Source organism: Pongo pygmaeus, chromosome 2 (assembly GCF_028885625.2).
Source record: "Pongo pygmaeus isolate AG05252 chromosome 2, NHGRI_mPonPyg2-v2.0_pri, whole genome shotgun sequence".
In the NCBI taxonomy this organism is placed as follows: Eukaryota; Metazoa; Chordata; class Mammalia; order Primates; family Hominidae; genus Pongo; species Pongo pygmaeus.
Genome location: NC_085930.1, coordinates 117,233,908 through 117,254,288, shown reverse-complemented (window position 1 = coordinate 117,254,288; position 20,381 = coordinate 117,233,908). Strand labels below are relative to the sequence as shown.

General features: G+C 41.4%; 1 protein-coding gene across 14 annotated transcripts in view; it reads left to right on the top strand.

The window, feature by feature from the left end:
- STAC (SH3 and cysteine rich domain) overlaps positions 1-20,381 on the top strand; it is a 165,002-nt gene that overhangs the window by 93,784 nt on the left and 50,837 nt on the right. For 10 of the 14 annotated variants that reach the window (XM_054482944.2, XM_054482945.2, XM_063662052.1 and 7 more), the window contains exons 3-6: positions 6,304-6,404; positions 8,290-8,371; positions 9,449-9,564; positions 16,454-16,532. In XM_054482944.2, coding sequence (XP_054338919.1) covers positions 6,304-6,404; positions 8,290-8,371; positions 9,449-9,564; positions 16,454-16,532 — 378 coding nt within the window. The remainder of the gene's footprint in view (positions 1-6,303; positions 6,405-8,289; positions 8,372-9,448; positions 9,565-16,453; positions 16,533-20,381) is intronic. The other 4 variants (XM_054482949.2, XM_063662058.1, XM_063662055.1 and 1 more) reach the window with 1 other exon arrangement.

Here is a 20,381-nt window from a genome sequence, read left to right as displayed (position 1 = left end):
TTTTATTATAGCCTTTAGTTTAAAAGTACTGACTCTGTCATCATTATTACTGTTTGCATCATCCTTAGCCCTTAAATTCCTCTTGTCTGCCTTGGCACCGAAAATTATCCATTTCTTTTGCTCTCCTCTCTCCAGCTTTAAGACCCTTCTGTGACATGATCATCTGACCTTCTCTGGGCTCTGCACAACTCTTGATGCAGGCATCCCTCACAGCCCCCTCTCCCAGCCATGACCCTGTACTGGTGGATGTTGAGAGGAGTCCAATAGCTAAACCTGGAAAAGCAGATGCCTAGAAAGTCTTTGGACTATCTTGCCTGTATTTACCTTAGAATCACTTATAGATATTTTATATAAGCTAAGCAATATTTATGGACATTTCTATATATGCAGTTACAGATTTTTAAAATATTTTTTCTTAAATCATAGTAAAGAGTCTTTTTGACTAATTTATACTAATTTCATCAAATAAATTATAGGAGTAATTCTATACTTGTGTAATCTGGAAGCAGACTAATTATTAACAAGAATTATAACTGTTGTTCATTGTTGATTTAAGTACTGTACTGATTACATTTCTTTTCTTATACAAGTTTATGTTTACTCATTCTCCAAATTATTTTTGTAGTTAAGTAATCTCAATTGTAAATCACCTTTTTATCCTGTTTTATCTTTAACTCTGACATTATATGAAATTGGATTGAGGATTAAGCAATGCCTCAATGGCAAAATGTTATCAAAATGAGTCCAGCCTATTATTTTACAGATATATGTAATTAATTTCATTTTTTTTAAAGTTGATGCATGCCATTTAGTGTAGTAGGTTCATCCACCAGCATTGAGAAAAGCTTTTCAATATTTTCTTCCAACATTTATGTACAGATGTCTTTGTACTCCAATATTTGGCTCTCTGCGGACAGCTCGCTTAAGCATAGTGGTAAATGATACCACGCTCATAAAACAGCGCACTGCCTACCTCCTAATCAGTGTTGTATTGGCCTGCATTGATCCATTCCAAACTCCATTTGGACATCATGACTAACATTTTAATAATTTTCAGCTGTAACTCATAAAACTGTCTTAATTTAGCCCAGAACTTCAAATGCCCAGGGAAGAACTGATGACTTATGTGATGAGCTAGCCCCATGTTTTCCCAACATCTCCGTATCCCAAGAGCCACATCATTCTGAGGGATGACTTGACCATGTTTCCAGAGACTTCATTTTTTTAATCTGCTTTTTGTTACAGTAGTTCATGAGAATAGTTTAAAGGCAGATAGTACTGAAAGTTCTACAACAGAAACTGTCTCATCCCAGATTCGCATCTGAAAGGCAACCACTTTTGTCCTCTTTCATTGTTTCTTCTGTCACTTATTTCAGCATTTCTAAATGCTATGCTTCTGCTGCTGTTTATTGACTTTGTTGGCCTCCTGCTATAGAAAATGAGGGTTCAGCTCTCATATCTCCAGCAACACCCCTTGTTTCTTTCTTCCTTGCTGTCACCTTCCACAAAGAGTCATATCACAATCTTTGCTTCCTTACTTCCATCTTCTGAAGTAGTTTTATCACAATTTTGTGATACATGGCCAATTTATGCCCTATTGTGACTATTGTTAACTTCTGATTCAAGTATTGTACATTTCTTACAATCTTACACAGATTTTATTTTTCCTCAAATTAAAAATTGCCTTTTTTACTTCCTAAACATTTCATGTATCTATAATTATTTTTTATATGCCTTCACAGATTTGTCAAATGCCATATCTATTATAGTATCAAAACCTCAAAGGTATCAATAAACTTTATTGATTGATTGATTGATTGATTGATTTTATTGAGACAGAATCTCACTCTGTCACCTAGGCAGGAGTGCAGTGGCACAATCTCAGCTCACTGCAGCCTCTGTCTCCTGGGTTCAAGCAATTCTCATGCCTCAGTCTCCCGAGTAACTGGGACTACATGCACATGTAACCATGCCCGGCTAATTTTTGAATATTTAGTAGAGATGGGTTTTTTGGCCAGGCTGGTTTCAAACTTCTGACCTCAAGTGATCTGCCCACCTCAGCTTCCCAAAGTGCTGGGATTACAGGCATGAACCACCGCACCCGGCTAGTTTTTGAATTTGTAGTAGAGACAGAGTTTCACCATGTTGCCCAGGCTGGTCTCTAACTCCTGGCCTCAAACTCCTGGCCTCCACCTACCTTGGCCTCCCAAAGTCCTGGGATTATACGCATGAACCACTGTGTCTGGCTATCAACAAACTTTTAAGTGCTATTTTTTTCCAAGTCTGCTGCTTTACTTCTTCTTGACGCTCCAGTGTACAGGTACTGCAGAGTTATCATAGTGGGATACCGCTTACCACTCCTCAGTGTCAGTTGTCAGTTCTTCTGTTATGTACTGGATCTGATATTTTCCTGTTTCTTGATTTAGTCCCTCATTTTTCTGAGTCATATTCTCTAGAAGTTTTCTAAGAAAACGTATGTGTAAAGTAAATATTCTGAACCCCTGAAGATTGGAAAATATCTTTATTCTACCTTCATACATGTTAATAATTTGGCTGGGTATAAAATTCTGGGTTGCAAATCTTTTTTTCTCAGAAAATTTTAACAGCTTTTGAAATTTCATCTTCTAGTTTCTAAGTTGTTACTGAGAAATTCAATCTTCCTATCATCTACTAAGTTGCTTACCATATCTCCACTTGCCTTTTATCTTCCAAATATATGTTAAACTCTCATCTACTCTTGCTATTTCTCCCAGTAACCTTGTTCTCTGGAGTATATGCTTTGTTTTTAAATTCCTGGACTGTAATTTTAGTAGGGTGTTGGTAGGACTAAGTGGGAAATTTATATGAACAGTCCACCATTGTTTACCCAAAGTTCAGTGGCATCTTTGTTTCCAGGTATTTAAACCCATGCAATCCTTTTGCACACATTATGATACTATTCTGTTAGCAACTCTGAGAGTAGGTAGTACTAGTCCCATTTAATGATTTAGCTGAGGTTCCAGAAATGCTAGTAGTTTTCTTAAATTTAAAGAGCCAGACTGAGACAGATTCAAATTTAAAACTATGTTTTTCCTACTCTACTCAGGCATAAGGGTCACTTGCAGCAACGACTTTGTGATGGGGGTCACTAGTGATAAAACAAGTCAGACCATGGCTTCTCCATATCTTGCTACAATAAACTAATGCCACTGCTGTGATGTGAATTATTCCTTTGAACTATTCTCTGAGCTGCAGAATGCAAGCTTTCCTCTTCAATCATTCTTGTTATTCCAGAGTGGACATTGGAACATCAGATACCAAATAATTGCTGGTGGTCTGGTTCATACAAGACAGTGTACTACATGTATAAGAACAGACAAGGAAAACTGAAATCATGGTGTTTGGGTCTGAATAAAATATATATATTTTAACATATAATGATACTATTTCAGAGTCCAGCACACTATGAAATAACTTCCTCTTTGAAGCTTTTACTTAAATTCCCACATAGAGCACAAATAGCATTCTCTAATTTGAAAACGAAAAGTAAGTAATTGCTTTCAAAGTCCAGTCTTTTAAAAGCATAGCAGTCTTTCAGCGAAATAGTTATTCTCAAACAGGAAAAGGGACTTTTCAATGAGTATTTATAAACAAGCATACATGCCCAATAATTTATAGTGTGTTTATGTGTCACTTCAACTTTCTGTGAAGTGATTATGACAGCAGACACACATCATGTTAAATGATGCCATCCTGAAGAAAGTTTTCAGGTAACATACCTCCTGAAGGGTTTCTAACTCTTTTCTCATTCAGAGATTTGCCTGTTGCTTTTCCAGGTTGCATGCCAGGTTTTTACCCACCCTTATTTTATCATCCAGTTAGCCCCAACATCATCTTCATGTAGGTTAAACAACCCAAATAAACAGAGGAAATATTTAGGACAAGCAATGAAAGAGTGAAACTAGGCAGGACCTTCTCCAACCTAGGGCAAATCTTCTACCACTTGGACCCTTAGGCATCTCATCTTTGAAATAAAATAATACAAATAGGTCTTCAAGTTCCCCCTTTCAGCTCTTGAATACTATTTATGCATCGTTGATTAATCAACTTCCATGAATTATCTCAAACCAGCCACCATTGCTTCAGTTCATGAGTGACCATGAAAAAATGTGTTTATCAGGCATCATGCTCAAGAGCTGGGAATATTGAGGCAAATTAACAGACACAGTCCTTAGCCTCATTGAGTTCATGGTCCAGAGGGAAAGGCAGACTAAAACAAACTTTCAAATAAATGATAATTGTGATAAATGATGTGAAAGATAACCACAGAGTGTTGGGAGAAAAAGTAAGAGGAAAAGGATAATTTAGACAGGGGTGGGAAATGTTTTCAAGAAAGCTTCATTGAAATGCCAAGAGATCCACAGACTGAGGGGTTGCTAGCCAACTGAAGAGTGATGGAAACAGCATTCCAAGCATATGAAGCAGCATGTGTAGAGAGCTGAGGAATTAAAGAGCTCGAGTATTCAAGGAACTATAAGAAGACCACATGGCTAAAGCATGGTGAACAAGAGGGATTGGCCTGAGATTAAGTTAAAGCATGCAGAGCCTCGCCAGTATGATGAGCACCTTATAATACATCAGAAAGGCAGAGAGAACCTGCTGAAAGATGTTTAAGCAAGAAATAGAGATGATTTGATTACATTTTTAAAACATTACCCCACCACTGCACACACATTGAGTTGGAGAAGGACAAAAAGAGATGAAGCAATGAGACTGGCTAGATGGTGAGGCAATTGTGGAGAAGAGGGTGGATTTTGTAATCTTAGGACATCCTCACTTTGGGTCTGTGGACAGCTGTGCTGTACAGTGGGGTATCTTGACTTCATGTCTCATACTACATGGACATATTCATTCCTGTATCTCCCCTCTAAAGAGACTTACTTTGTTGAAATCCTGTTGTCTCCCCAGGTTGTCATCTTGGATAGCATTCTACATAATCCATATCTGATCCATGAGAATCACATACTTGTTGGACTCACCAACCCTTTTCCTAACAAGCTTTTGGAGTGCAGGCCTTGTTCACACAGCTGTCTCCTCAGTAGGCTGACAGGACCCCTGGCCACCCACGTCTCTTATTTTTAGGTTTTTCCAAGAATGGGTATGGCCACAGCCATATGTCCCACAGACTCATATAGGTCAGGCTGTTAAAATAGTCTCCTTGAGACCCTCTCAGGACTGAGGAGACAACAGAGCACACCCTATCCTTCTCATCATGGTAAAGGAGGAGAGATAAGACTGATAGTGCCTCAACAACTCTGCAAAGAAATACTCTCTCCACCACCTTACCTTTCTTCCTGTTTTCTAATACATGAGATGCTTGGTCATCTAAGAGTGGCAAAAATCCATCTGGGCACCTTTTTGAGACCTGCCTGGGAACCTACCATCTTACTTTGGGATATCAGAGCAGATGGCATTCTCTTGTCTTAGACTAGATGAAGGCAGAACACACCCATTTTAACATCCTGTCTTAAACTTTATCCAGCCACTTTCTGAAATAATGAACACCGGTGTGCAGCACCTGCCATCTTCCTGAAGCCCCCACACCCTGCCCTCTTATTGGGCCTCCCAGTTCCTCTCCAGTGCTCCTGCCTTGGGCCTTTGTGCATGCAGATACCAGGATGGCTCTCTGCCTTTTCTTCTCAGCCTTCTTTCTTCTCACTCCATAATAGCACCCTGTCCCAAGAAGCTAAGTGACTCACCGCAGCCACAATTTCATTATCATTCGCATCTTCTTCCTCTTTCCCCAGGCTGGGGTTGGCATCTGATTGAGTCCTCTCTCCCCTTCTTTAGAGACTGTCAGCCCCATTCTCACACAGACCTGCCCTTCCCCCTTAATCAGTCATTTTCCAGAGAATTTGTCCAACAGTTCAGATCCTGTGATAGAAATACAGAAGAAAATACATGAAATTTCAGGACTTGCACTACTCAGTAAGACACAGAAAAGCAGAATTGAGTAACCTACATGAAAGGCAAAGAAAATGGAATTTACTAGCTTGAATTGAGAGAACAAAGGGCATGGAGGAGGCTTAGAGTTGCTGGAGTAGTGAATAGGAAAGATGGAGATAAACCAGAGTGTATACCTTAGGTAGAAAATGTAGGAGAAAGCAAAAGAATCTACCGCATATGTATTTTTTCTATTTTGAAAGCTTCATGAAAAAGTTGTAGGAAAGAATTACCTGGGGAACCTCGTTTTCTGTGATTTTAGACTAATCAGCAGGAAACGGCAGGTTGTATCCTAACCAAAGTTTGCCATGTACCTGACAGGAACAAATGCTAAGCATGGACTGCGCTGCAAAGCCTGTAAGATGAGCATCCACCACAAGTGCACAGATGGCCTGGCACCCCAGCGGTGCATGGGCAAGCTGGTAAGGGCTTGTGCCAGGAGTGAGGCCCACACCTTTCTGCTAGGGCACTTGCCTGCTGCAGTGAGATCACCCCCTCCAAAATCCTTCCCTGAAACCCTGAGCAAAGCACCCCAGAACTGGCTGCCAGCTTGGCTTCCTAATTGGCATAATCAGAAAACAAGGACAAGGGCTTTGTCAACCTAATCAACAATGCCCCACCTTGAAAGGGAGTCAGGGTCATTAACAGAGTGACCAACTTCTCCCAGGTTGGCACTTTCTCAGTTTTAATACTGAAAGTCCCACATCCTGGGACTGTTCAGGTTTTAAAAGTGAAAGTCATGCATCTCAGGAACCCCCTAAGCCCCAGGCAAACTAATGGTTGGTCACCCTAGTGCTTCTTTTGTGGTCAGCTCCGTGGGTAGCAAGAGAGGACAAGAGCTAAGCCCCCACAAAAGAAGAGAGAGTAATAAATATCTGCACCACTTTAACAGAATCATGTTGGCCAAACCAAGGGAGATTGACTGGCCCTTGAGATGGCTGATCATACCATCTCAGGAGGATGGGCTTCAGGCCTGGTGCCACATACTGATTAAGAGGCAATTCAAGCCAGGCACAATGGCTCATGCCTGTAATCCCAACACTTTGGACACCAAGGTGGGTTGATCACTTAAGCCCAGGAGTTCGAGACCAGCCTGGGCAATATGGCGTGACCCTGTCTCTACAAAAATTTAAAAATTAGCTGAGTGTGGTAGTGTGTGCCTGTAGTTCCAGCTACTCAGGAGGCTGAGATTAGATGACCACTTGAGCCCAGAAGGCAGAGGTTTCAGTAAGCCATTATTGCGCAGCTGCACTCTAGCTTGGGTGACAGAGTGAGAACCTGTCTCAAAAATTTTTTTCAAAAAGCAATACAGAGCACATTTGAGGGTATTTGAAACTAGGATGGCCAAAGAATTGTAGAAAGGACCAAGAATGTCTACCCTAGAGAATAATTAACAGGACATCAACATCTGTCTTCAACTATTTTAGACCTAAAATTTAGAAGAGTAACTCCATTGTCCTTTGAGGCTCCTGGGGAAAGACTTAAGATCAGTGGATACTAAGTCTTAACAATAAAAGATAATGTCTTGCCTCCAGGGTTAGTGAATGCTTCTTCACCCACTCCCTTCACTGACAGTGTAACGACAAGGGACACCACTTTCCAGGAATGTTAGAGAGGATTCTGGAATTCTAGTAGGGACTGGGCCACCAAGTTCCCATCCAGTGATGGAGTATAGTAAGTCCAGGTTCTTAGTTTATCTATTTATTCTGATTTGCAATGTCTCTTTTCTCAAACCTCTGCCTCCCCTGCTTCCACTTCTTCTCCAGTGGTGATTCCCATAAGCCAAGACAGACCATGAAGGAGAGGTCAGAAAAACAGAGAATAGAATCCAGAATACAGAGCAAATGATTCTGGTTAAAGCTCTTCAGATATGCAAGAGTTTTTAGGCCTCCCTCTGATGTCCACTTGCCCATGCCCAGGCCTTTTATTTATATTATTTTAACAAACCACAATAACAAACTGTGGTGAAATAATATGTGGCAGTCCACTTGTAATCCAGGAGGCAATGAGGATCTGGGATGCAAAGGAGGCTGCAGTGCACTGCAGAAGGAGAACAGACAGGACTGGGGAGGCCAGGGCCAGGACCTTGTTTTCTGGATAGAGTGTAACTTGCGTGTTGCCACTATTCCTCCCTGCCTCTGTGTCCCTGCTGGGGTTAAATTGTGGAATTATAGGATAAGTCAGCATGTTAATGGGAGACAGGAGGGTGCTCCTGGAGAAACCAATTGGTTTTATTTAGGGAGCTCTTCTATGGTTTTCTCCATCTCCAGTGACATTAACCCCTTGCCTTCCTCATTCTCTCTCCAGCCAAAGGGGTTTCGGCGTTACTACAGCTCCCCCTTGCTCATTCATGAACAGTTTGGCTGCATTAAAGAAGTTATGCCCATTGGTGAGTTGGGACATTGATGGGTTGAGTTGAGTTTGAAGCAGCAAAGTTAACATTAATGGCTACTGTCCTCCCATGGCTGCAAAACCCATGGGGTATCTCTGTGTGTTTGTTTGGTGGCTATTTGGGGTATGACTGTGTGTTTTGCTGGAAGGGAAACATAAAGTGGACCAAATTCTCCAGGAATTTTCATCCTCTCCCTGATGTAGCTCAGAAAACACCTAAATCCCAAAGGCTACTGATTAGTAATTCCACAATCAGCAACATGGTGGAGTGGAAAGAACACAGAGCATGGCTTCCCCCAGACCAGGCTCAAAGCCCAGCTCCCCATTGACAACTGTGTGTCTTTGAACAAGTTACTTGACCTGTCAACCCCCACAAAATGAGAACAGCAATTGCTGCTTTTCATTATTTGCTATAAAAAATAAATATAGGTTATACACCAATGCTTAGTAGGAGCTCAGTGAATATATTATTCTCTAATGAAGATCAAAAGATGCCCTATATTTATTGATAGCTTTGGCTTGGATTCTTCTCTAACAATATCTTTCAGTTTACTTCTATTATTTTTTTTTCTCTCTCTGAAAATCTCGACATCTATTTTTGCTTTTTTTAGGGGGGGCAAGTTTTAAACTAGAAATTTGTAAATTAGAAAGCTTTCAATTAGAAATTAATGAGGCCCAGTAGTGACAAGTTATTTCTAAAACGGTTGCCTCCTACTGTAAACTTTGTGTCTCAAGTCTTTGAACCTTGGTGAGCACAGCCTCCCAGTAGAGGAGATAAAGCTGATCCCTGCAAGAACCTGGAAATTAGAGAGGAGTAACAAAAGAGGAAATCCAATCAGGGAGGATTTGGGAGCAGAATACTAGTTGGTACATGGCAGGACCTGCCAATGGGAACATGCTGGGTGGGGGTGCATCTGTGAGGAACACTTGGCCATGAAAGCCCTGTCTACCCAGAGGCTAAGTTCCTCTGCACAGAGCCTGCTTCTCAGGCGCTGTTCACCCAGGAGATGTGGTAGGCAGTTGACTGGGTCCTCTCAGATGAGCTTCCTCAGATGAACTTTCTCTTCTGTTGCAGCCTGTGGCAATAAGGTGGACCCTGTCTACGAGACCCTCCGCTTTGGCACCTCCCTGGCCCAGAGGACAAAGAAGGGCAGCTCCGGCAGTGGCTCTGACTCACCTCACAGAACCTCTGTAATTATCCTCTTCCTTCCTCAGTTTGTCTGTGGTGGTCTTGGGCAGAGCGGGCCTCAGACACTGCAGTATGGGGGATTTCACCTAACTGCTTCATGAGGGCAGGTCTTCAGGGAGTCAGGTACCTGCCAAAGAGAAACCCAAAGTGCTTTGAGCCACTAAGGATTAACTTCCTGTTGTCAACACCCAGGGATTATTTTACTTTCCTGCCCAAAGACCATCCCCTTGGCCTCATGCTCCTTGACCCTTCCCATGGACCCCCTCTCCTTTACCCTCCCACCAATATTAAATAACATATGAGTCAACACACAGAAATGTTTGGCTCAAACAATGGTCAGGAACTTGGAAATCCTGGCTATTTCCAGTTTTCCTTTTAGCTACATTCCAGTTCAAAGACACAGCTATTTCTCACATCTTTTTGTCTTTTCTCTCTAAGAGAGGGCACACCTCTTGATTGCACACAAAAACTGCCCTCTCAAAGGTACTTGAACTATGACCCTGAGGGACACTCACCCTTCCAAGCACCTCTCCTAAGTTTTATCTGACTTAAACTGACTGTTCCATGCATCTCTGTGACCTGTTATCATCATCTTGTCTGGTTGTTTCAACCAGAATTTCTATAAATGCTCCAAGATGCCATACAACTCTGCAGCCCATGCTGAAAGCCACCATTCCTCCAGCAAAGAGGCAAGGACTTTCCAGTTCACATGGCCACTTAGGATAGCCAGCACCTAGTTGCCAGTTACATTGTTGCAGCCCCTGCTGGGCTGGAAGCTTCCAGGCAAGACACAGATGAGCCTTCAAATGGTCTGCCCCACTGAGTCCTCTCAACATCAAGTGACTAGGTGGATTGTGGGAAGAGGGGCAGGGCACATGCCTGGGAGGGGTTCTCAGAGACCGAGATGAAGCAGCTTCCTCATTGGATGCAGGTTAAGCCACAAGATTGTAGGTAGGTGAATAGGAATGTAGGTCGGGTAGGCAAGTAGGTAGGTTTATAGGTCCTCTATTGGGTGCAGTTTAAGCCACAAGACTGTAGGTAGGTGAATAGGTTGGGTAGGCAAGTAGGTAGGTTTATAGGTCCTCTGCCTGATGCCATGTGGCTATCCTCAAAGCCATCTTTAAACTCACTGAAAGCCCTGTTCTTCATGCATCCACTGATTTCTAAGAGGAAAGAACTAAAAATAATTTTTACTCTTTTTCCTTACTGTACATAAAATTGACATCAGATAGTTCTTTCTTCTACTCAGTTAGCAGACATGAATGAAGGGACTACAGTTTACCAGCACGGTAGGGGACACAAAAGAAGAGGAAGACATAGCTCTGTACCCTTAGAATTCACAACTTATTTCTGAAGACCAAACCAATAGCGAAAAAATTTGACAATGGTGGCATTGTTTACCATTTTTAAAAAAACACACTTTTATATGTCTTATCCCACTTTATTAAGATTGAGAACGTAACATACATGTGTTAAGGATCTTATAATGACTGTGTCATATGAGTACTGAAGCATTTCATAGTAAAGATGAAAAATGTTTCGCTTCAGTAGACATTGCCTCAAAGCAGTGAGGGGATAATGTGTGTCATTTTAAGATACCTGATGACCTCCTTAGGGAGGAGATCATTGTTATTTGGCATCCAAAAGATAATGCTAATTCTTTTACTGAAAGAAGGATAAAAATGGTGCTAAATGTGATGAAAATATACAAAGCATACATGGGTAGGATTTATATGTAAATAAAGGCTGCTTAGGTTGGGTAACAATAATATACATAAAGTGTTTAGCACAGGGCCTGACATAATTGACACTCAATGGATGGAAATTGTTACTATTCTATATTTTAATTCATTTAAAAAAATTTTTTTAGAGATGGGGTCTTGCTGTGTTGCCTAGGCTGGCCTCAAACTCCTGGAGTCAAACGATCCTCCTGCCTGAGTGTACTGAGTAGCTGGGATTACAGGTGCATGCCACCGCACCCAGCTGTTTCAGTTTCATTACGCATCTAGCCTTAACAGTGTTTTCTTTGAACCTGAATTATTATGAAGTTAAACAAGGATGTAATCCATTAACAAGGCAATTATGTTACCTGAGAAGGGCATTTCCCAGAGCCACTCATGCTTGGGCAGTGTTAGAAACCCCTGACTTACTCAAGGGTAACTTCCCTGTTGTGCTCAGCCCATCTCCTTCTGTGATGTGTCCTCCTATAACTCCTTAAGTTGAAGTGTTCCCAGGGGTCTGCTTTTGCTTGGTCTTCTTATTCTACTCTCTTTGGTTGATCTCTGTCACATTCCTTTGGTTCAAGCACCATCTCTACATTGATGACTCCCTCAGGTATTTCCTCTTGCCCAAGCGCCAAACCAGTCCTACAGATACTGCAAAATCAGCAGATTCAGACTAAACTCATATTCCATGAATGATTAGGTCCTATAATTCAAAACTCAGAAATAATATCAAAGATACCCTTAGTATTTATCACCAGTACTAGAGGTTTGAACCTCATTATCTCTAACCTACATTATTATAAAGAAATAACTGTGCTACCCTTTTGAGCCTACCCTTAACAGTACCCCCTGATTTATCAACCCTTAAAGAAAGGCTTTGAGCAACTTCCCTAATTAAAATCCTCTATTAAGTTGCTTATGTCAGAACAACAATGCCCAAACTCTTAGGCATGGCATATGAGTCCTGTCATTACCCTAAAAACCCACTTTCCCCTGAAATCCCCAAGCCCTATAACATATCCATTCCTTAGAACATGTTGCTCCACCGAGCTGAAATTTTTTAAGACCCACTCTATTTTTACACAAATAATGAAGAGTCCCCAGACTCCCCCATGCATGGTGAGTTGCTCCTCCCACAAACCTTCAAGAATTCCTTTCTTATAGAATATACATGATTGCATTGTAATCATCTGCCTTTGTGTCTATTCCCTGAATAAATACTGAGTGTCTGATGAGTATCTAGGTCCCGTTCCTTATTCATCTTATTACATCAGGGACTCATAGAGTGCCTGGCACATAGTGAATACTCAAGAAACGTGTGAAGAATGAGGAAGAATTAACAAGGGACTTTTGAAGACTGACCTCAGATCCTCCGGGATCCACACAACACTTCATTTCTCACACCTTAAGCTCTGGGCACAGTTTGCCGTTTTCTGCATAGCCATGCTCTGTCCAGACATTCAAACTATCTCCACCTCTCTCAGACAACATCTCTCCAAGCTTCTGGGTCTGGTTGGGCACCCACCTCTTCCCTGGTCCCTCGGAGCATCCAGTTCATTAATCCATTAGTCATATATTGCTTAGTAATTTTCACTTTTTTGTTTGATTTTTCTCTCACTTTCCCAGTCCTCTCCTCAGACTAACCTCCTTAAATGCAAGGACTCTTTTATTCACAGCTTTGTGTTTTCATTACTTTATACCAGTGATTCTCAAATGCTGGGGCATATCAGAATCCCCTGGAGAACTTTGTAACAATATAAAGGCCCAGGTTCTGCGAGCCCTTTGCAGAGTGTCAATACATATGTGGTGAGTGCACGAATCAATGAATGAATGAGCACCCTCCTCAGTCAAAACTGCCTAAACTTCTGTAATAGAGGGCTGGCAATGAGCTAAATCAGTGGTTCTCAGTGTGTGGTCTCTGGATCTGCAGCATCAGCACCACCTGGAAACTTGTTAGAAATGCAAATTTGGGTTTCTGTCTCTCAGAACTGCAAAATCTGAAAATCTGATTTGGGGAGCCCAACAATTTCCATTTTAAAAAACCCTCCAGGTGATTCTGATGCACATTAAAGTTGGAGAATTACTGAGTTAAATTAAAAACTAAAGTTTGCTTCTGAAGAAATCAGCCCTCTATCTCTCTCCTCTTCACCTTTGCTCTTACTCCCTCTCTGTGTGAACAGCATTTGAGTGACACATTTACAGTGCCACAAACCTGGATCTGAAGTTTGAAACAGAGATCCAAGAATGCTAATCATCTCCCTAACCCCATGTACCACATTGCATCTCCTTTCTCAGGGGAGTGAGGAGGGCCATTGCTGTCAATGAGTTGCTTCCCCAAAGCCACACAGAGCTCACTCAGCCTGCAACCATCTCCCCTTACAAGTCAAGACTGTTTGTAGATGCCACCCAGCAATCAAAGGAAAAGCACAAACAAAACTGGTCAGAGTAGAGAGATCTCTGTCCACTTTGACCAGCATCCTGAACAAGCCTTTCTGAAATCTTTGGTGAGAGCCAGTAGGTCATCTCACTTCAGTGCAAGCCTCTTCCACGCTTGTGGGAGGCTGGCATTGGTGGCAGGGCAACTGAAAACCCAGCACATAGAGGCAATTGCGGAGAGACAGCTCCCCAGAGATGGCTCTGATCTGTCTGCACGAGCAGTAGATGGCTGCTCCTGTGGTTCTGAGCTTTGCTGAACTATGACAAACAGACCTCCTTGGAAACATTCCATAGTAGGCAATGAACATGTCAGCCTCCTCATTTGGGGCTGATGCTAAGAAGCAGCAAGACCACCAGAGGGACAATTGGGGACGTCCCAATTTGCTTTCATCTCTAATATAGCCTTGTCTTTAGCAAGATCTGGACCCTACAGACTGGTTTTAGGAGCAAAAAGCATAGTTTTCTGAGTGTCAAAGGGATGTCCATTTATCACCATCCACTTATACTGGCACTGGTTCCACCAGTAGATATTTGTTGGAGTTTAGCTCTGTGAAGGCATTGTTCTGAGAGCTGCAGGGAGACAAAGACAAACCAAATTGTACTTAAAATCTGTCACTTCACTCTTTCCCCAAAGTCCAACCATCCTCAAAGGAAGAAAACAGAAACATTGATTGGTATTTTAAAGTGATTTTGCTCCTGCCAGCAGGTCAGTAATAATGAACTTCAGCATCCTGCATTTTTTATTTTATTTTATTTTTAGTATTTTTATGTCCTAAAGTTAACATATGCCTGCATAGCAAAGCTTTGTTCCACAGCTTTATTTTCTTCCAAGGCTTCAGAGGCATTTGTTTTACATTGTTGAGAAGTCACTGCTTGGCTGTTTCCAAATTGTTACGTTTTCCTCAATGTACTTTCAAATGTTCTAAAATATGAAAGGCTTGATGGCTTTGGGAAGGCTAAAAGAAACTAAATTCAAACAACATTCTAGGAGTTAGTTGACTAGTTTATGAATAATCTTCAGTTTCATAAGATTAAATTAACAAATGAAATTCTCTACAAACCAACTTCTATACAGAAATTGTGAGCTTCAAAGGGAGCAGGACATGAGTGACTTAGAGACCCTGTGACTTTTTTTTTTTCTTTCTGCTGTGTCATGATAGTAACAGTGTTTGAAAAAAATCTTAAAGCTAAATTGTAACAAAAATCAGTCTCTGGAGGGTGGTGTTAAAAGGCTCTAGAGCTGGCTAGGAGAGCTAAGAAGATAACTTGTCCCTCTCTGATAAGATATAAATAAATAATTTTTTAAAATATGACTGTCAGGCCCGGTGTGGTGGCTCACGCCTATAATCCCAGCACTTTGGGAGGCTGAGGCAGGCAGATCACCTGAGGTCAGGAGTTCAAGATGAGCCTGGCCAACACGGTGAAATCCTGTCCCTACCAAAAATATAAAAATTAGCCAGGCATGGTGGTGCGTGCCTGTAATCCTGGCTACTTGAGAGGCTGAGGCACAAGAATCGCTGGAACCCAGGAAATGGAGCCGAGATTGCACCACTGCACTCCAGCCTGGGCGACAGAGAAAGACTCCATCTCAAAAAAAAAAAAAAAAAAAAATATATATATATATATATATATATATATATATATATATGTGACGGTCCTCAGAGGCCCCCTAAATTCCTCTTGTGAAGAGGATAGAGCCAGTTAGACTGAAGCTGCTTCACGTGGCCCTTTGAAAGAGGCACTCAGTGGTATGCTAGTAAATGTTTAACAACCAAGTCAGAGCTGGACCCTGATTTGTAGCGTTTGCCAATTCCATGGAGTAAAACTCCTGTGGTGATCCATTTCATGCCACCAGTGTGATAACCATGAGACTCTCACCAGCCCACAGAGATGCTTTAGCACACCAATGAATAAAGCACAATGCTTAAGAGCACGAGCTCTGGAGGCAACGCCTGTGATTCACAGCCCCAGCTCCACCATGTATTAACTATGGGGCCTCAAATAGAGCTACTGATTCTCTCCGGGCTTCAGATTCCTCTCTGAAAAATTGGTCTATCATAGGATTAATTTGGGGAATAAATGAGATGGTATCTATAAAGTCCTTAAAAACATTACATGGTAAATGATCAGGAACCATTAGCTATTTAGAGTGCTGTTATTGTTATTATTGTGGTTTTTGTTCTTGTTATTTCTGTAACCTAAGTGGAAGAATGATTGTGACTCACTTTAAAAAGAGAGTCAGGATACATATTATAAAAACAATTAATTTTGCAGCAGTGGAAACAGTATTTAACTTGTACCTAAGTAGTGCATCCCTCCATAGTGCATCCCATTCTCTAAAACTAATATTTAAAACACCTGTAGAAAGAGCTAGTGTTTCATTGAAAATTTTAAGTGACAGGATATGGACAGGAATCCTGATTTCTCTCTGTTGCCTACTCCTGGGAAGAAGCCTGGCTGTGGCCTGTGCTTCTAGACATTCATGAATATTCAATACTCACTGGATACCTACCATCACCAAGCCTGAGCCTGCTATAGACACCTGAAGGGAGGTACAGTGCCCACGAATGGACATAGCTTCTCTGAAGTTAGCCCAACAGCCAAGACAGCAATCACTGGGTCCTTATGTGTCATGCAAATTCTACCTAAGCTCTCTCACACCAAAATCTCTGCTCAATTGACTCACAGATATAACATTGCTCATCCCATGCTCTTTCTTCTTTCCTCCAAGACTTCAGATCTTGTGGAGGTTCCTGAGGAAGCCAATGGGCCAGGAGGCGGGTATGACCTAAGGAAACGCAGCAACAGCGGTGAGTGAGGGAGTTGGCACAGCACAAATGTGATCACATGAGTCAGGGTCAGTGGGCAGATCAAGTTGATTTCCAGTCCCCTTGCTTTCTCTGCTAGCTCTGGAATTTAATCAGGGCGAGTGTTCAATGTTCTGGAGAGAATGTGAGCATTGTTTCCGGTGGATTTCAGTGATTTGCTCTAATATCTTCCTGAGCTCTATATCCTGAGTTCTCATACTTTATGAGAGTATATATACTCTTATGAGAGTATATATACTCTTATATATATATATGTATATATGTATGTATAAACTGAGCTGTATTGGGGTTTAAGAGTCGCTTCCAGAACTTTTTGTGAATATGTCATTTTCTCCACTGAGCTAGATTAGATTAGCAAACCATACCACAGAGAAGCTAATTTGTGCTACACCTTAGGTACCTGAAACCAAGTGGTGGTGGGGCCCAGGAGGGAAATGTGGGCCTCACATTTGGCTCCTTCATCAGCAGAGACAACTAAGAAGCTCAAAAAACTGATATGTACAATCCAGCCAAACATTCTATATTAAAATTATTTAATCTAATAATGTAAGTCTTTGTTATAATGATTTCTAAAATATTTATTAAATGCTAACTTCATACTTCCACTTGCTGACATTAAGAAAGAGCCGCCTCGTAATCCAGAGCTGAAAGACATGTGACCAGATCCTTATGGATGCATTCTTGCTAGGCCTTTTTGACATCAATAACTACTTAACCTTCACTCATTTATCAAAAAATATTTATGAAGCATTTATTATCATTAGCAAAAGTGTATTAGTCAAAGTCCTGCAGGACCTGAGTTGCATTGTTAACTTGAGCTGAATGCATTCTCATGGCAGAAGTTACCCCTCCATACTCCACTCCAAGCCCTGCCTTTTCCAGTCTGGATGCAGAAATTCTTCATTCAATACCACATAGCTGTTTTGTCAACAGCTTTCTGATGAGGTATCACTTTTACTTCCTTCACTCTGGGAATTCATTTATGGCTCTTCTTTAGTTAGGACTATGCCTGTGTGATTCCCACAAGGCACCATGTGCTCAGCTGCCCCAGGATTTTCCTTCCTAAATAAGTGCCAGTGTTCACCATGCCCCCCCTTGCCAGGCCCACACACATCTTTTAAAGCTCACCACTGGGGTAAGGATTCTTTGGCATCACATGAGGGAAACTGTACTTTTAGATAATGCAAACAACCACTGAGCACTTAGCAGTGCCATTAGAGAGACAAATTAGAGGGTATTGGCTTCGAGGGGAACTTTATAGCGGGTCAGCAGCACAGCAGGGCCATCCCAGCCCAACTGTCTGGCACTGCAAGACCAGCAACTGAATTTAAACAGCAGCCCTAAAGTTTCTCAATATCTGACTCACCAGAGACTTGCATGATAATGCTTTAAGTGTGATCAGCTGCTCAGTCCTGAGTCTGACCTCTGCTTTCCCCCTTCCCCTGACACTCTTCTCATCAACATCACTGCTGGCCTCCTCCTCACTAACTGAGCTGGAAACATTTGGTCCTTGGCCCATTTTTGCTCTGGAAGCAGAGTGCTGGACTTCACTGAATGCTCGTGTGATCCCGAAGCAGTGACCTAGCCTCTCTCTGCTTCAATCACCTCATCTCTAAAATGAAGATAATAACACCAAATCCATAGGATTCTTATGATCTTTGGATGAGATAATGAATGTAAATACTATCCATACATTGATGACTCAAACTTCATCTTCAGTATTAGGCTTCCTTGCTGCCTCCAGATGCCTATCACCTATTGGACATTGACATCTGAATGCAGAATAGTCATCTTAAAGTTAACATACCCAAACTTTACTCTTGATCCCCTCACCCAGCCACACATTCAGACTGGCTCTTCCCACAATTGTCTCTGCTCAGTAAATAGGAACTCCATTCAACCAGTTGATTAGGCCAAAGTCTTTGACATCAGCCCTGACTCCCTCTTCCTCTCACACCTCAGATGTAATCCATCAGCAAACTCTATCTGCTGTTTCTCAAAATTATGCCCAGCATGTGCTCACTGCTTAACTCTCTGCCTCAGCCATCCTGGCCTGGCTCTGTCTATGCTGTTGCTCGCCAATTCCTTGAGGAATTAGAACACAATTTACACTGAGAGTTTCTTCTCTCAAAAGGTGGTCTTAATCGTATTTTAAAATAGGAAGGGCTATATTTAGCAATCATTGATATGTAGCATCACTGCTATTAACAAAGCCATCATACAGTCGTAAAGTGTCAGAGATGCAGGTAGAGCCTCACTACTCTAAATGTGGCTCATGGACAACTCACATGAGCATCACTTGAAAGCCTATTAGAAATAGCAAGTTTCAGGCCATTCCACACCTGCTGAATCAGGATCTGCATATGAATCTGTGGTTCATAGGCTCATTAAAGTTTAAGAAGTAGGACTAGAGGTCACTTAGTCCAATTCCCTCCCCTTCAATATACACACATGCACACAATACCCCCCGTATAGATAAGGAAACTAAGTCACAGAGTAGTACACACAAAGACACCAAGTTGACAATTTTCCATCTCTTCTGTGTTAAGGGGCATTTTCACAGCCTTTTTCAAAGAGATCCGGTGAAAGAACTTAGCAAGCAATAAACACCCAAAAAGTGTTGGAGTTGTATTAACAATTCTTTTGATCAGCAATAGCTTTCTCTACAATGCACCCTGAGAAGCTAGGTGGATTAATTATGCAGCAATTTGCTTCAAAACACTTTCCTTTGATTGGCTTTAATGTCCTGTCCATGCAGTTTGAGAAACAACATGGAGAAAACACCCTACATATGTGGTCCAAGTTCCCACAGATCTTCTCAGTCATGCAAGGAGGGTGTTGCTGTTCAGAAGCAGTGTCTAGGATTACAGTCACAACCAGTTCTGCATTACATGTTTATTTATGTCTTAAAAAACATGCAGTGCATACAGGTGTCGTTTCTTCCAGCCAGCTATTATGTCAAATTCCTTGAGGAATATCTCCAAAGCTACATTGGAAGGAAGTACAATTCATACTAATTTCTTTACTGCTAAGAGTACAGTCTCTCCTTTCTCTCTTATAAATGATCCTTGGCAGGTCTGAGTATTTCTGGTTGTTGTTTTGAACACTATTCCTGGATGCATCATAAATATACATGGAGGAAATTGTTGGTCTTCACCTTTGGCTTAACTGCTAGAAGCTTCACTCATAACAAAGTAACAAGCAAAGAGAGAAGTAAAATCTCGCCTGAAGTAAAATCTGGACTGCCTATTTCAGCTCCAAATGCCAAATAATAATGTTATTGGCTGCCTTCAGTAATTGCATTTCAGAATGACTGTATGTGATCATAATTTTCCTGGAAGAGAAACAGACAGAAGAGGACATAAGCAATACAAATTCCTAGAATTTTCTTCAAAAAGGGCTGGGTTAATCACAGCCACTTAAGGATATTACAAAATCGAATATTACCTCACTTTGCACTAAAGCAAAGAAATTTTATTCTAAAAAAAAAGGCAAGCTCAGATCTGGAAAATATATCCTAGCCTTTAGCATGTACTAATTCAATATCTCAAATTTTAAGGTGTCAAAAAGAGCAGATATTTTCGTGGTTAAGTTGGCAGATGCCCCTGGTTTTGGTACCACTCCAGTGGATAATTTCTACATTACAGATGCAAACATTTGTGGTATGTTTCTGCAACACATGCTTTGTATCAAGTTCAGGTAAAGATCTTTTTAAAGTTGAACAGAAGATTCCCTTTCCAGCAATGTGGAGAACTGGATATTCAGAGGAATTTTTCCCAGTTTAGCACACCTAAAACTGTTAAGAGAAAGAATTGTTCTAAAAAAAATTCT